Here is a 16609-nt window from a genome sequence, read left to right as displayed (position 1 = left end):
CAACCCTCGCAGTTTGCGCTCTATGTTCACCCCTCATTAGCCAATAGGAAAGCCTATAACATGAACACGCCATTACTAAACCAATTGGAGCGCAGAACTGTGTTCATGGGTGTGTTCATATGGGTGCGTTTCTATCTGATATGATCCTGTAGGTGTGAGAGAGGGCAAAGCATAGAGAAAATATGTTGTCCCTATATTGTTGGAGGTATGCTTAATAATTCTAATTGACTGTATAGATTGTGAATCAATAAAAAACAATTGTTTACCAAAAAGTAATAACTTAGTTACTAGGAGCATATGAATGTTTCTCTAAATATGAATCTAAAATATTGTTTCCACACTCTCTTTCTTTCTCTCTCTCTCTCTTTCTTTATCTCTCTCTTTCTTTATTTCTTTCTCTCTCTCTCTCTCTCTCTCTCTCTCTCTCTCTCTCTCTCTCTCGCTCTCGCTCTCGCTCTCTCTCTCTCTCTCTCTCTCTCTCTCTCAATTCAATCCAAGGGTATTTATTGGCATGGGAAACATGTTTACATTGCCAAAGTAAGTGAAATGGATAAACAAAAGTGAAATAAACAGTAAAAAGTGAACAGTAAATATTACACTCACAAGATCCAAAAGAGTAAAGACATTTTAAATGTCATATTATGTCTATATACAGTGTTGTAACGATGTGCAAATAGTTAAAGTACAAAAGGGAAAATAAATAAATGTGGGTTGTATTTACAATGGTGTTTGTTCTTCAATGGATTCCACTTTCTTGTGGCAACAGATCACAAATCTGCTGCTGTGACACACTGTGGTATTTCACCCAATAGATATGGGAGTTTATCAAAATTGGATTTGTTTTCAAATTCTTTGTGGGTCTGTGTAATCTGAGGGAAATATGTGTCTCTAATATGGTCATACATTTGGGAGAAGGTTAGGAAGTGCAGCTTAGTTTCCATCTCATTTTGTGGGCAGTGTGCGCATAGCCTGTCTTTACTTGAGAGCCAGGTCTGCCTACGGCAACCTTTATCAATAGGAAGGCTATGCTCACTGAGTCTGTACATAGTCAAAGCTTTCCTTGAATTTGGGTCAGTCACAGTGGTCAGTTATTCTGCCACTGTGTACTCTCTGTTTAGGGCCACATAGCGTTCTAGTTTGCTCTGTTTTTTTGTTAATTCTTTCCAATGTGTCAAGTAATTCTCTTTTTGTTTTCTCATGATTTGGTTGGGTCTAATTGTATTGCTGTCCTGGGGCTCTGTGGGGTGTGTTTGTGTTTGTGAACAGAGACCCAGAACCAGCTTGCTTAAGGGACTGTTTTCCAGGTTCATCTCTCTGTAGGTGATGGCTTTGTTATGGAAGGTTAACGGCTCTTTCTGGATTTTGATAATTAGTGGGTATTGGCCTAATTCTGCTCTGCATGCATTATTTGGTATTTTACGTTGTACACACAGGATATTTTTGCACTCTCTCTCTTTCTTTTTCTCCCTCCCGCTCTTTCACTCCCTCTCTCTCTCTAGATGAGTGTCATTTCATATCTAAACTTGAATAACATTATGAGTCTCCCAGTCGGCCAGTCTCAACATTTCAATAGTTGTCCTACGAAGTGACCCTATGGGTGTAACATGCCATAAATGTCAGTCTCTTTATATGAGAGACTTGATGCCATTGTATCTATTTTGATAGTTCTGATTGACACATCAAAATTAGGCTGCAATTTCTGAGGCTGGTAACTCGAATTAACTTATCCTCTTTAGCAGAGGTAACTCCAGGTCTTCCTTTCCTGTGTTGGTCCTCATGAGAGCCAGTTTCATCATAGAGCTTGGTTTTGCAACTGTCCTTGAAGAAATGTTCAAAATTGTTGATATTTTCCGCATTGACTGACCTTTGTGTCTTAAAGTAATGATGTACTGTCGTTTCTCTTTGCTTATTAGAGCTGTTTTACCAAATAAGGCTATCTTCTGTATACCACCCCTACCTTGTCACAACACAACTGATTGGCTCAAACGCCTTAAGAAGGAAAGAAATTCCACAAATGAACTTTTAACAAGGCACACCTGTTAACTGAAATGCATTTCAGGTGACTACCTCATGAAGCTGGTTGAGATAATACCAAGAGTGTGCAAAGCTGTCATCAAGGCAAAGGGTGGCTGGCTACTTTGAAGAATCTCAAATATAAAATATATTTTGATTTGTTTAACACTTTTTTGGTTACTACATGATTCCATATATGCTATGTCATAGTTTTGATGTCTTCACTATTATTCTACAATGTAGAAAATAGTAAAAAATAAAGAAAAACCCTTCAATGAGTTGGTGTGTCCAAACTTTTGACTGGTACTGTATGCTTCAAGGGTGCTTTCTTTCGTTCTTTTTCAGACCTGAGCCTAGGACCATGCCTCACGACTACCTGGCCTGATGACTCCTTGCTGTCCCCAGTCCACCTGGTCGTGCTGCTGCTCCAGTTTCACCTGTTCTGCCTGCGGCTATGGAACCCTGACCTGTTCACTGGACGTGCTACCTTGTCCCAGACCTGCTGTTTTCAACTCTCTAGAGACAGCAGGAGTGGTAGAGATACTCTGAATGATCGGCTATGAAAGCGAACTGACATTTACTCCTGCGGTTCTGACCTGTTGCACTCTCTACAACCACTATGATTATTATTATTTGGCCTTGCTGGTCATCTATGAACATTTGAACATCTTGGGCGTGTTCTGTTATAAACTCCACCCGGCACAGCCAGAAGGGACTGGCCACCCCTCATAGCCTGGTTCCTCTCTAGGTTTCTTCCTAGGTTTCCGGCCTTTCTAGGGAGTTTTTCCTAACCACCGTGCTTCTACACCTGCATTGCTTGGGGTTTTAGGCTGGGTTTCTGTACAGCACTTTGTGACTAATATAAGAAGGACTTTATAAATACATTTGATTGATTGATTGCTGTCTTGTTTTCTATCTTGTTGTGTGTTATGTGTTTGTTGTTATTAGTGTAATGGTATAATGTCATATTGAAAATTTAAAAAACTTTATTGACAAAATAAAAACCATTCTTCATTCAGTTATCTATGGCCAGCTCATATTCCTCTGCCTCTTTTACAGTAACACAATGATTATATTTGGTCATTTCAGAACATACATGTAGCTTGTTATATTGAATTATCAGTTCTATAATTGAGAAGTTAAATTCCTTCTTATATCACATTACCCAGGGTTTCCTAGACCTAGTAGGCTATCATTATCTTCTCAACAGTTTCATTTTATCAACCCACACCACCACTTCAGAGAAATGACAAAGTAAATGGTCTGTCAGATGAAGACATTTAACTGAAAGACCACTGTCGTATATTTTTCCACTGAGCAGCACACCAGACCACCACCCCAACCCCTCTTCCGCTCAATTCTCGCTCTCTGAAACCACAGAATGTTCTGTTCTGCGGCAGACACTCTTTTGCATCGTCTATACTAAGACCAACATCTCCTCAACCTTCCATTTGCTCATCCCGTTTGAGTACGAACACACCTTTTCCTAAATCAAAAAGGAACTTTAATACGATACATTATTGCCCCAGCCTCTCACTCTCACATCCATCACATAGTGGACAGACTGGTCAAAGGTGAGTTTTAATGCTCTACATTTAGTTTTGCTTTGCACCATTTTTATAGAAAGGAAACATACACACATAGTTATGTGCATATGGACATAAATATTATTTTTGAGTACACATATTCTAATAATTGGATTTGACTTTGATAGTAGGCTGTGGTAACACATTTACTACCACATTAGATAACAAAAGAAAGAGAAATTGAACAAAATATGCACCAAAAAATCTGTACAGTCAATAAGAGAGTGGCCTTTGAAATGGATAAATAACAAGTGGGATAAAACAGAACAAGATTGAGTTTATGCAAGTGTTATGCTTATACCATATTATGTATTTCATAGTTGAGGGTCATGATTAATTTCCATTGAGGATTCAATTCAGGGAATGAATATGATGACATGGAAGTAGAATTCAAGAATAACCATTATGTAAATTGGAAATATTTATGTAGAAGTTCCATGTACACCAGCACCAAGTTTTCATATGTTTGTGTAAAATATGGTAAACATTGTTAGCTTATGATCTAGCCTATAGGTTATGTTTGCATGCTGACTTGCAATAAGTTATGTATGTTATATCTTGGTTATCAATAATAATTACAATAATTACCCTCTAATTCACAAATGTTATTTTCTTTTCAGCATGACACAGTGACTTGTAGCTGCCCGTCCCAAACATCTTCTCACCTCATCCAGGATGTCCTTATTGATAGTGTGCCTCTGGGCAGGGCTTATGTTGTCCCTTCCTCGTCCTAGTTGCCAATCATGCACCATCGGCTCAGCCAATGAGTGCAAAGAGGCAGAATTTGCTCCTGGAACCAACCTAGCAGGGGAAGGCTTTGACATCACCAAAATGAAACGCAAAGGAGCCTTTGTCATTGACATGAACGTGTGGAAACGCAAAGACAAGACATGCACCCTCTGTAAGAATCCCTATCTGGAAGGGAAAAAACAGAGGCTTCCTTTGGCAGTGGTGGATTGGAGACCAAACCACCAGTGTAGTATGAAAGTGTCCAGTAAACTCCATCGCTCCAGTGAGTCTCTCGTCAGCTCCAGTGGCTCTTCTGTGGAGAATAACTGGCAGGTCAATCTAGAGTTAGAGAAGGGATCAAAAAGTGGGAAGATTATGCTCGCTGGAACCAACTCCAAATTGGCTGAGTACTCCATGGAGAAAACCAAGAGTGACAAGTTCAGTTTCACAAGCCACAGTGTGTCCTGCGGGTATTACAGGTAAACATCAGGTGGCCCACACAGCATGAGCTCATTTTACCCATGTGTCTCTGTGAAACCTCATCTCAGTTTCCTTTGGGGATTGTAAATACAAGTGTGTTTTTGCATGTTTATTTACATACAGCATTAACCCCCCTCTCTCTTTTCTCTCTCCACAAATAGCTATCGAGTATCTGGCCAGCCCAAGTTACACCAAGAATTCAAGACAGCAGTAAAGAATCTCCCCAAAATATATCAACAAGAAAACAAACAACGTTATTACAAGCTTATTGATAACTTTGGCACGCATTACATTACCAAGGTGAGGGAGAGAGATGGTCGACATCAATGTGGTAAATCATCAAGGCAGTAGGCACACAAACTACATATCAAAATTAGGAATGTTTGCCCCTAGATGTGCAGTTTACTGGCATCTCTCTGGGAACATTCATTACATTACTTTCTACCTCTCATCCTGTGTGTAGGTGAGCCTGGGTGGAACGGTGCAGTCTGTGACCAGTATCATGCAGTGCCAGGCCAGCCTGCAGGGTCTCAGTGCAGAGGAGGTGAAGATGTGTCTGGATGTGGAGGCGTCTGCCAGTGTGGGTGACAGCAACAGCTTGAAGACTGAGTTCAAGCACTGTCAGGAGGATAAGTCTAAGACAGAGAGCAAGGCCAGCTTCTCCAGTGTCTTCAATGATAGGTGGGGAATTATAGTCTGCTGCTCTTTCACATATAGATTCTCCCTCACACAATTTCTTTATTTCTGTCTCTCTCTCTCTTCACACTTCCCTAATCAATACATACTCTCCCTTGCTGAAATGTGTATTGCCCCTCACAAAAACCTTTTCCCCTCTGACACCCTACAGGTTCACAGAGGTGAAAGGTGGCCACACCACAGAACCAGAGCTCCTCTTCTCTGCTGATAAAGATCCCGCCTCCTACAAGGAATGGCTGAACTCCCTACCACACTATCCGGACATCGTCTCCTATTCACTGGAATCTCTCCATGAGTTGCTGCCCACCACCAACCCAGCTCGGAAGCACCTGCGCAAGGCCATCAGCGACTACATCCTGGAGAAGGCCTTGTGGAAGAACTGTTCTGAACCCTGTCAAACTGGCATCAAAAGTGACCACAGAGACTCCTGCGTCTGCAGCTGCCACAACAACCCCGGGGTGAGCGCCGACTGCTGTCCCACCCGCAAAGGCCTGGCACGGGTGGTCATCACTGTTCAGAGAGGGGCCAACCTGTGGGGAGACCACACCACAGCCACTGACGGCTACGTGAAGGTGGCTTTCGCAGGCCAGACAATCGGACGCACTACAGTTATCTACAACAACAACAACCCCAGATGGGCAATGAGCTATGACCTGGGAACCGTGGATCTGTCAACCAGTAAGAAGCTGAGATTTGAGGTGTGGGACGAGGACGACAAGTGGAACGACGACCTGTTAGGAGAATGTGAGAAGGAGCTGACAGCCGGGGTGAAGGAGGATCTCTGCAACCTCCAGCATGGCCAACTGTTCTACAAGTGGGAAGCGGTGTGTGCCCCCAGTCTAGGTGGCTCCGCCTGTATGGACTATGTGCCCTCCCCTATGAATCCCCACCTGGAGAAGGTTTATGTGTCTCGCCACTCCCGTCTCATTCCAAAGGGCATGCTGGTGAGTATGGGAGTGTTGGTGGACGGACCCAATCTCCATGGCAACAAGAGCCTCAGTACAGGGAACAGAGAGTGTGGTCGATTTTAGAGGTATGCATGGTGATCCATGTCAAAACCCGTATCAAAACCCCAGATCTTTTTCAGGTAGATTTCTCCAACCTAAAATAATAAAATAAATGTTTTGGTAAAATGTGTTTTGTTGGGCCTCCCGGGTGGCGCAGTGGTCTAGGGCACTGCATCACAGCGATAGCTGTGCCACCAGAGACTCTGGGTTCGCGCTCTTTCGCAGCCGGCCGCGTCCGGGAGGTCCATGGGGCGACGCACAATTGGCCTAGCATCGTCCGGGTTAGGAAGGGTTTGGCCAGTAGGGATATCCTTGTCTCATCGCGCACCAGTGACTCCTGTGGCGGGCCGGGCGCAAGGGCGCTAACCAAGGTAGCCAGGTGCACGGTGTTTCCTCCGACACATTGGTGCGGCTGGCTTCCGGGTTGAAGGCGCGCTGTGTTAAAGAAGCAGTGCGGCTTGGTTGGGTTGTGTTTCGGAGGACGCATGGCTTTCGACCTTTGTCTCTCCCGAGCCCGTACAGGAGTTGTAGTGATGAGACAAGATAGTAATTACTAACAATTGGATACCATGAAATTGGGGAGAAAAGGGGGTAAAATAAAAAAAATGTGTTTTGTTTTCTATACTGTATCTTTGAACTCCCGAGTGGCGCAGCGGTCTTAGGCACTGCCTCTCTGTGCAAGAAGCGTCACTACAGTCCCTGGTTCAAATCCAGGCTGTATCACATCTGGCCATTATTGGGAGTCCCATAGGGTGGCGCACAATTGGCCCAGCATTGTCTGGGTTTGGCCGGGGTAGGCCGTCGGTGTAAATTAGATTTTGTTTTTAACGGGCTTGCCTAGATAAATAAAGGTTACATTTAAATAAAACAATTTAGTATTAGTTGCTTGTTTTGTACTTGTTTGTGTTCATTTACAAGGTAGCTTGCATTCAGTTTAAAATTGTTGAATGATTGGGTTACTTTATGCATAATAAAATGCTTATAGCACACACAGGGAGATCTCTTTTATGTCTCAAATGCAAAGTTCTCTGAAGTTAACAATCAGGCAATATGTACATGTTGATGCAAGATGAGCACGTGCATAGCTGTCACTTATTTTTATGTCAGGTGTTGTATTGTCACGTTATGTTTTGTTGCATTTGGTTTCGTTTACTGTATGTGAGATACCAGTTGTTTGAAGGCACAGTTGCATTACTTGAGAGAGGAAGGGCTATGGTTTCCTGTGCACGGATGAAGTTTAGGTGACGCCATGCAAAAGACGAATGAAACGAACTGCCGTGTTGAGATAACGACAAAACTATTTCCGTTGTGGAACATGATAAAGGTCTTTGGGGATACATTGTCAGTAATAGCAATACAGTAACATAAGAAGTACTATGTCATGAACAAACACCATTAGCATACTGAGGTATTAAGGAATAGTTTTTCATACACATGACATCTTCTGTATGCAATATCCATCACAATGTCCCAGAGAATATCCCCCTTTATAATGACCTCAGAATAATTCAGGTGTCAGGTTTTGGGAACAGGTCTTTGAATTTTATTTGGTGTTGATTTAAACTCATAGAGCTTCAGTCTTAAAACTCAACCCCCACATTACATGTACAGTAAATTTACCATACTGTTGCCAAGGTTAAAAGAATGAGGAGACTGACATACATTATACGGTTGCTTTCTGACCTTTAGTGTGAAATGGATATGAACACAAACACACTGGCAACACAATCTCCAAAAACAGTAGGGGAAGAGAGGGGACAGACACACAACAATACAAAAGACAAGGACCATGAACAAAAAAACATAATAAGAACAAAAATGGAATAGCTAAATGTAACAACAGACCAAACAACAAACATCACAATGAACACATGATGGAACGGAACAAATATTCACTTCAAGAAGGCCTCAGCTGATTGACTTAACCTGGACAGAGAAAGAGAGAGATAAGAAATGATGTTGAGTGATGCAGCTGGTTAAAGAGAACAATAAAACAAGGTAGGCCAAGAAGCTCTGATCTAAATTACTAGTAAGGTGACTTCATGTGCTCAGTCACAGAGACAACCATAAATTAGTAACAAACACTCATCCCACCCACCTTTGTACCCTCCATTTCCAAAGAATCCATTCAGTCCACCACCACCATATTTGCTTTCCTTCCCTCCTGCTCCTGAAGGAGACACACAGTCAGAGGTTTAGGTTTTGTTAGTTCAGCAGACAACAAAACAACCAAACAACAAAACAAACAAAAATGCAAGGGTGTTAATGGACATCCCTGGTTAGATGTAGGAACCAGTGGAGGCTGGTGAGGGGAGGAGGGTTTACAGTAACGGCTGGAATGGAGTCAATGAAATGGAATGCAACACATTTCATTCCATTCCCTCCACTCCATTCCAGCCAATAATCTCCCTCTCTTTCTCTATACTATAATGACTATAACGGCTGGAATGGATCTACTCCATTCCAGCCATTACTATGAGCCGTTCTCCCCTCACCAGCCTCCACTGATAGGAACTAATAGGGTTATTCTGACAGAAGAGAGCAGGACTTTCAGTCAGGGAATGTGACTTTATAACTTACCGTTACTGTAGGGGGCACTCTGACCTGCACCCAGCTGTCCTTGACCATAGCCTAAGCAGTGCCAAAATGAGAGTCGTAACAATAGTTACCACAAACAGGTTACACAGACACAAGGGACATTTACAAGACACGCACAGAACACGCACAACAGACTAACACTGAAAAATGTCTGCTCTTCCTCACCCACATGCATTCACACCTTAAGCAGTTACCAGACACATAATTTCCTGAGGCAAGCAGTGTAGGGGTTGTGGTTGTGAGTGTGAGTTTAATCACCTGCTGGCTGTGCTCCATAGCCCCCTCCGTTTCCTGAACCGACAAGAGACAAGTACCCACATGTAAATAGGAGGAACAACTACAAAAACTTTCAGACATACTACAGAAAACACACAAAATCATATACAGCCCATGAGCAGACGGACGTGCGGACACACAAACACGTACGTATAGCGACAGACAACCCATATAGGACAAACGGACATGTACACAAAGACGTGTACCATTTTTGCAAGGTGGTTTCCCACCACCAGTCGCAGGTCCATAAGGCTGTGCACCCTGTTGTGCACCCTGTGGCAATCCACCGTTGCCTTTAGAGAGATAGTCAGAGACAGCAGAACCAAGACAGGTTAGAGAGAAATTACCACACAAATAAGCACATAGTACTCACACAATCTCTGTCTTTCTTTCTTATACTCTCTTTCTCTCTCTCTCTCTCTCACACACACACACACACACACACACACACACACACACACACACACACACACACACACACACACACACACACACACACACACACACACACACACACACACACACAGACAAACACTACCAGTCTCACCATATTTGCCAGCGGATTTGCCTCCATCGCCACCACCAAGGCCCAGTTGCTGAGCACCATAAGGGAAGCTTCCATCACCTGCTGGGAGAGTTTATTACAACAAGTGTATTTAATTGTGTCTAATACTGTTATAACAAGACCTCACATAAACATTCACAACCACACACACAAAGTTTTTTTTCTTCCTCACACATCCACACTGTATAAGCAGGGTCACAAGTCACAGCAAGGAATTGTAAAACAAAAAGTTCCTTGGGTCACAATGCTCTTACCATCCAGTCCAGCAGTATTGACTGGGGCTCCATTGAAAGGAAGCTGACTGACTCCACCCCCTGTGGAACACCACAAGGGTCGCTTATAGAGTCTCATCATCTCTCCTCCCACCCCACAGACCACATCAATGCATGGAAAACATGTGACTCAATTATTGCATCATCTGTATGCAAATGTTTAAAATGACAATCATTACTGGCTTTCCTGTGACAGTGACCCTTGAGTTTTTGACAGTGACCTTTGAGTCCATCTGTTGCTGCTTCAGTGTTCATCACTGACTTGCTTTTTTCTTTGTCTAATCCTTCTCTTCTCTCCATCTCTTTACTTTTCAGTCTCTCTATACCTCTTTATTTTTCCTGACCACTCAGTTTTTTCAGTCCTTTTTCTGCCTCTATTTTCTCTTGTTCTTCCTTTGTTTACCCTCCCCTCTTTTTAGACCCAGGCCCCATAGGCTGAGCAACCCCGTAGGGCTCTGGGCCGTACCCGCCCAACTTCCCACCATCAGGCCACAGCCCAGCAGGGACCACAGGCTGGCCCCTATAAGGCACCAGGACCAGAGCCAGCACCCCCTACAGACACACACAGGGTACTGCATGAAGGAGGAGGCATGCGAGTTAAACAGAGATGGATTACACAGATCACACAGTGCTGATCAGAGTGAGCATAGAGAGTGTGTCAGAAGAGAAGTGAAACACAGAATGTGTGTATGATTGTGTGAAGGTAATCATAAAATGGAGAGACGTCAATTTGTTTCGCTATGTGTCCTTTAGAATGAAGATATATGTAGATGTTATCATCCAGATGATGAAATGCATGATGTGCTGAACATGCATATTTTGATGAGCTGGCATTCCTGAAACAGATGTTTTTCAAACATAACTGTCTGGTTAAAGGGGTCATCCATATGGTTCGCGTTTACGGATTATCACATGATTATGGATTATTACATGATTATGGATTATCACATGATTATGGATTATTACATGATTATGGATTAATTGATCAGGTATGTTTCAGATGGTCATTCCTGATGGTAATTCGGAGTGTTTAGGGTGAGTGATTAGGTATTACACTGTGACATGTCCAGGGAGCGTTTCATTACTTTCGTTAGCATGCATGTTTTGGAGTGTAATGTTATTAGTGACATCAATTAGGGTGAAAGTTATTCTCCTTCCATGTGTACATCCTGCTTGTTGATGCCCTCTATCTTTTCAAGACAGGACATCTTTGGGAAACATCCACTTCTTGACCCCTCTTCATAGGGGGTCACTTCTTGACCCCTCACCATATTTCTCCTGTCCCTGTGGATATCCTCCTGCGCCAAGCCCTAGAATAGCAGAGGAATAAAACAAACGATGAACCCCTGGGCGGTTAACTCTGTGGTTAGATAGAGGTCCCCTAAAGTGATGAAGAAAACCCCACATAAGACAACTAGGAGATATTGACAAGACATGGTTGGCAGAACATTGGCATGGTCCAGAGTTATTTCCAAATGGGAGACAATTGCTACACCTAGCATCCACACTGTTACATTACACCTAGAGTCCACACTGTTACATTATACCTAGCGTGCACACTGTTACATTACACCTAGCGTCCACACTGTTACATTATACCTAGCGTCCACACTGTTACATTACACCTAGCGTCCACACTGTTACATTATACCTAGCGTCCACACTGTTACATTACACCTAGCGTCCACACTGTTACATTACACCTAGCGTCCACACTGTTACATTACACCTAGTGTCCACACTGTTAGCATCCACACTGTTACATTAAACCTAGCGTCCACACTGTTACATTACACCTAGTGTCCACACTGTTAGCATCCACACTGTTACATTAAACCTAGCGTCCACACTGTTACATTACACCTAGCATCCACACTGTTACATTACACCTAGCATCCACACTGTTACATTACACCTAGCATCCACACTGTTACATGACACATGACATGTTATATGATTACGACCTGACAAAATACTTCCCTCTTACAATGCAGACTTTGAACGATTGTTATTTGTTGAGTAGGCCTAAGTAAGATCCTAAATTAGGATGTTATAACTACTTATGAGTTGTTATGACAGCTTATTACATTTTAGTCATTTAGCAGACGCTCTTATCCAGAGCGACTTACAGTAGAGTGCATACATTTTTTATTACATTTTACATACTGAGACAAGGATATCCCTACCGGCCAAACCCTCCCTAACCCGGACGACGCTATGCCAATTGTGCGTCGCCCCACGGACCTCCCGGTTGCGGCCGGCTGCGACAGAGCCTGGGCGCGAACCCAGAGACTCTGGTGGCGCAGCTAGCACTGCGATGCAGTGCCCTGGACCACTGCGCCACCCGGGAGACCCGGGTGCAAGTTTTATAATGCACTATAATGTCTTATTCGTATATATGAATCATAGAAAGTGTTACTGGCCTTCCTCATCTTACTGAGAGCGAGTCAAGTTCCCACAGAATAGAACAGTTACCAGATTGAGTAATTATTGAGTTTTTATTTATGCTGCTGGTGATTCTCTGATCCACCTCTACGCAGATGACACCCTTCTGTATACTTCTGGCCCTTCTTTGGACACCGTGCTAACAAACCTCCAGACAAGCTTCAATGCCATACAACACTCCTTCCGTGGCCTCCAACTGCTCTTAAATGCAAGCAAAACTAAATGCATGCTCTTCAACTGATCGCTGCCTGCACCCTCTCGCCCGTCTAGCATCACTACACTGGACGGTTCTGACTTAGAATATGTGGACAACTACAAATACCTAGGTGTCTGGTTAGACTGTAAACTATCCTTCCAGACTCACATTAAGCTCCAATCCCAAATTAAATCTAGAATCGGCTTCCTATTTCGCAATGGCAGTCCTTCACTCATGCTGCCAAACATACCCTCGTAAAACTGACTATACTACCGATCCTTGACTTCGGCGACGTCATTTACAAAATAGCCTCCAACACTCTACTCAGCAAATTGGATGTAGTCTATCACAGTGCCATCCGTTTTGTCACCAAAGCCTCATATACTACCCACCACTGCGACCTGTACGCTCTCGTTGTCTGGCCCTCGCTTCATATTCGTCGCCAAACCCACTGGCTCCAGGTCATCTATAAGTCTTTGCTAGGTAAAGCCTGCCTTATCTCAGCTCACTGGTCACAATAGCAGACCCCGAAGCCAACTCCTCTTTGGCCGCCTTTCCTTCCAGTTCTCTGCTGCCAATGACTGGAACGAATTGCAAAAATCACTGAAGCTGGAGACTTATATCTCCCTCATTAACTTTAAGCATAAGCTGTCAGAGCAGCTTACCGATCATTGCACCTGTACATATCCCATCTGTAAATAGCCCACCAAACTACCTCATCCCCATATTTTTAATTTTTATTTTGCTCCTTTGCACCCCAGTATCTCTACTTGCACATTCATCTTCTGTACATCTATCACTCCAGGGTTTAATTGCAAAATTGTAATTATTTTCGCCACTATGGCCTATTTATTGCCTGACCTCCCTAATCTTACTACATTTGCACACACTGTATAAAGACTTTTCTATTGTGTTATTGACTGTACGTTTGTTTATCCCATATGTAACTCTGTGTTGTTTGTGTCGCACTGCTTTGCTTTATCTTGGCCAGGTCACAGTTGTAAATGAGAACTTGTTCTCAACTAGCCTACCTGGTTAAATAAAGGTGAAATAAAAAAAGAATGAGTTGTTACTGGTTTATGAATGGTTACCTCCTGCTCCCTTCCCTGCCTTGCCTCCCAGCCCAGCAGCACCATCCGCTAACACTGTTGGGTACCCAATCCCTGAAACATAATTATAATCATCAATCAATTATAATTATGTCTGTGTGTGAGCTGGTCAGTTAGTTGGTCAGCCACCCACAGATGTTAGTTGGTTGGCTATAGATGATGAGACCTACCGGCTCCATAACCATTGCCTCCAGTACTAGCACCGTAGCCATTGCCATAGCCTGTGGAGAAGAGGGGGCATGTTAAAAACCTTGACAAGAAAGCAGACATTTAGTCTCAAACAAAGTCCCCAAACAACACTGCATGTAGCTTTCCAGCTCCTCTAGATTTTTCTAAGTTTTCCACAACAGTACTTCCTGTACAGGGGACAGAAAGGTTAACAGATAAGGACAGGTGCATGCCATGTACAGACAGACAGATAGACAGATAGAGAAGGACAGGTGCATGCCATGCACAGACAGACAGACAGACAGACAGACAGACAGACAGACAGACAGACAGACACAGACAGAGACACATGCCGACGCCAAATACCTGCAGGCACTGCATTGGCCCCCCCAGCTGGGCCTCCACCTGCATGAGAACCAAAGGAGTCGAGGTCACTTCCTGGTGGTACAGACACTGAGGATCTGTCTTCTCTCATTTAAAATCACTTCTCAGTGACAACTTTGGTGCAGTTGTCTTCCGTCTCTAGAGAGGCAGCTATGTTTCACACTGCTACTGTAATCCTCAGTCATTCCCAACATATCTATTGAATCTCGTATTTCATTGTCAATGCCTCAGCTCTGTACTTCAGTCTACAGTGTCCTCTAACTGTAGTTATATTTTAAGGCATTTGACCTTAATAAAGGAATTTGACCTTAGCATATGACAAGGGGAAGCAATCTGACTCACCATTCCCATAGCCGTTGCCCGCTCCAGCCCCGGGGTATGCTCCACCCATTTGATCACCATAACCTGTGATGACAACCAAAAAACATTAGAGCACAGCACATCATTCATAGAGAGAGAGTACTGTGGGATATTTCATAAAGAGAAAAGAGGAGATTGGCACCTGAGATCAAAAATCGAGTGAAGAAGATAGCAAATGGAAATGAGAGAGAAAATTTAAGTTGGGAGAGATAATAAGAGAGCAAGAGAAACAGAGAAAGATAGAAAATTAGAACTAGAGAGTGCAAAAGTGTGATAATTAATAGGCCTTACCCGCTGATTTGCCTGCTCCACCCTGGGGGTATCCCCCTGCTCCACCCTGAGGATATCCTCCCTGTCCCAGCTTAGCACCTGAGAGAGAGAGAGAGAGAGAGAGAGAGAGAGAGAGAGAGAGAGAGAGAGAGAGAGAGAGAGGGCAAATGAGAGTGAAAGAGAAAAAATTGAATAGAAAGAGAGAGTGAGAAGAAAGAAAGAGAGAAATAAAGAGAAAAACATGAAGACAAAGTAAAAGGCTCACCACCGCCAGCTTTGCCTGGTTTTCCTGCTCCACCCTGGGGGTATCCTCCTGCTCCCCCCTGGGGGTATCCTCCTGCTCCACCCTGGGGGTATCCTCCTGCTCCCCCCTGGGGGTATCCTCCTGCTCCACCCTGGGGGTATCCTCCTGCTCCCCCCTGGGGGTATCCTCCTGCTCCCCCCTGGGGGTATCCTCCTGCTCCACCCTGAGGGTATCCTCCTGCTCCACCCTGGGGATATCCACCAGCTCCTCCCTGAGGGTATCCTCCCTGTCCCAGACTGGCACCTGAGATAGAGAGCAAGAGCGAGAAAGAGGGAAAAATGGATTAAGATAGAAAAAATAGAAGAGACAAAGATATATAAAGAGAGACAGAAATAGAAAGATAAAGATATATAAAGAGAGACAGAAATAGAAAAACAAAGATATATAAAGAGAGACAGTGTAACGTCCTGACCAGAGTTCTTATGTGTTTTGCTTGTTTAGTGTTGGTCAGGACGTGAGCTGGGTGGGAATTCTATGTTGTGTGTCTAGTTAGTCTGTTTCTGTGTCCAGCCTAATATGGTTCTCAATCAGAGACAGCTGTCAATCGTTGTCCCTGATTGAGAATCATATATAGGTGGCTTGTTTTGTGTTGGGGATTGTGGGTGGTTGTTTCCTGTCTCTGTGTTTGTATTCTGCACCAGATAGGACTGTTTCGGTTTGCCACATTTTGTTATTTTGTTCGTTGTAAGTGTTCACTGTTTTTGTTTAATTAAACATGTTGAGCACTGGCTACGCTGCGTGTTGGTCCGATCCCTGTTTCACCTCTCTTATAGTGAAGAGAGGGAAGGCTGCCGTTACAGAACCACCCACCAAACTCGGATCAAGCAGCGTAGCAACGGGCAGCAGCGGCAGCAGCAGCAGCAGCCGGACCAGGAGAAATGGACATGGGAGGATGAGCTGGACGTAAAAGGACCCTGGGCAGAGCCAGAGGAGTATCGCCGCCCCAAAGCAGAGCTGGAGGCAGCAAAAGCAGAGAGGCGGCGTTTCGAGGAGCTAGCTCGGCAGCAGGAGCCGGATCTGGGTTACACCACTTGGGAGGAAATAGACAGGTGGTCGGTTGACCCAGGGAGAGTGCCGGAGCCCGTCTGGGATTCGATGGAGCAATGTGTAGAGGGATACCGGCGAATGAGGTTAGCACGACGACGCGGTAA

General features: G+C 43.9%; 2 protein-coding genes across 2 annotated transcripts in view; one reads left to right on the top strand and one right to left on the bottom strand.

The window, feature by feature from the left end:
• Positions 1–3407: 3407 nt before the first annotated feature.
• LOC129833435 (perforin-1-like) lies at positions 3408–7495 on the top strand. Its single transcript, XM_055898036.1, has 5 exons — positions 3408–3587; positions 4220–4807; positions 4970–5108; positions 5272–5489; positions 5656–7495. The coding sequence occupies exons 2-5, from the start codon at positions 4275–4277 to the stop codon at positions 6533–6535; spliced, it is 1770 nt and encodes a 589-aa protein (XP_055754011.1). The 5' UTR covers positions 3408–3587; positions 4220–4274; the 3' UTR covers positions 6536–7495.
• A 531-nt stretch (positions 7496–8026) lies between these two features.
• Positions 8027–16609, bottom strand: part of LOC129833935 (uncharacterized) — a 33000-nt gene continuing 24417 nt past the window's right edge. The window contains exons 21-33 of the mRNA XM_055898753.1: positions 15420–15701; positions 15176–15253; positions 14867–14929; positions 14507–14545; positions 14143–14193; positions 11491–11532; positions 10205–10264; positions 9933–10010; positions 9592–9678; positions 9368–9400; positions 9092–9142; positions 8610–8681; positions 8027–8437 (exon numbers count right to left, since the gene is read on the bottom strand). Coding sequence (XP_055754728.1) covers positions 8640–8681; positions 9092–9142; positions 9368–9400; positions 9592–9678; positions 9933–10010; positions 10205–10264; positions 11491–11532; positions 14143–14193; positions 14507–14545; positions 14867–14929; positions 15176–15253; positions 15420–15701 — 906 coding nt within the window. The 3' untranslated portion in view covers positions 8027–8437; positions 8610–8639. The remainder of the gene's footprint in view (positions 8438–8609; positions 8682–9091; positions 9143–9367; positions 9401–9591; positions 9679–9932; positions 10011–10204; positions 10265–11490; positions 11533–14142; positions 14194–14506; positions 14546–14866; positions 14930–15175; positions 15254–15419; positions 15702–16609) is intronic.

The sequence above is a fragment of the Salvelinus fontinalis genome, chromosome 34 (genome assembly GCF_029448725.1).
Source record: "Salvelinus fontinalis isolate EN_2023a chromosome 34, ASM2944872v1, whole genome shotgun sequence".
NCBI classification, from domain to species: domain Eukaryota; kingdom Metazoa; phylum Chordata; class Actinopteri; order Salmoniformes; family Salmonidae; genus Salvelinus; species Salvelinus fontinalis.
This window is presented reverse-complemented; position numbering and strand designations above follow the sequence as displayed.

Excerpts from the sequence above, each read along its gene's own strand:
- LOC129833435 (XM_055898036.1), top strand. The coding sequence starts at position 4,275 with ATGTCCTTATTGATAGTGTGCCTCTGGGCAGGGCTTATGTTGTCCCTT. Across the intron at positions 4,808-4,969 it reads GTGTCCTGCGGGTATTACAG|CTATCGAGTATCTGGCCAGC; the intron begins GTAAACATCAGG and ends CTCCACAAATAG. Across the intron at positions 5,109-5,271 it reads GCACGCATTACATTACCAAG|GTGAGCCTGGGTGGAACGGT; the intron begins GTGAGGGAGAGA and ends TCCTGTGTGTAG.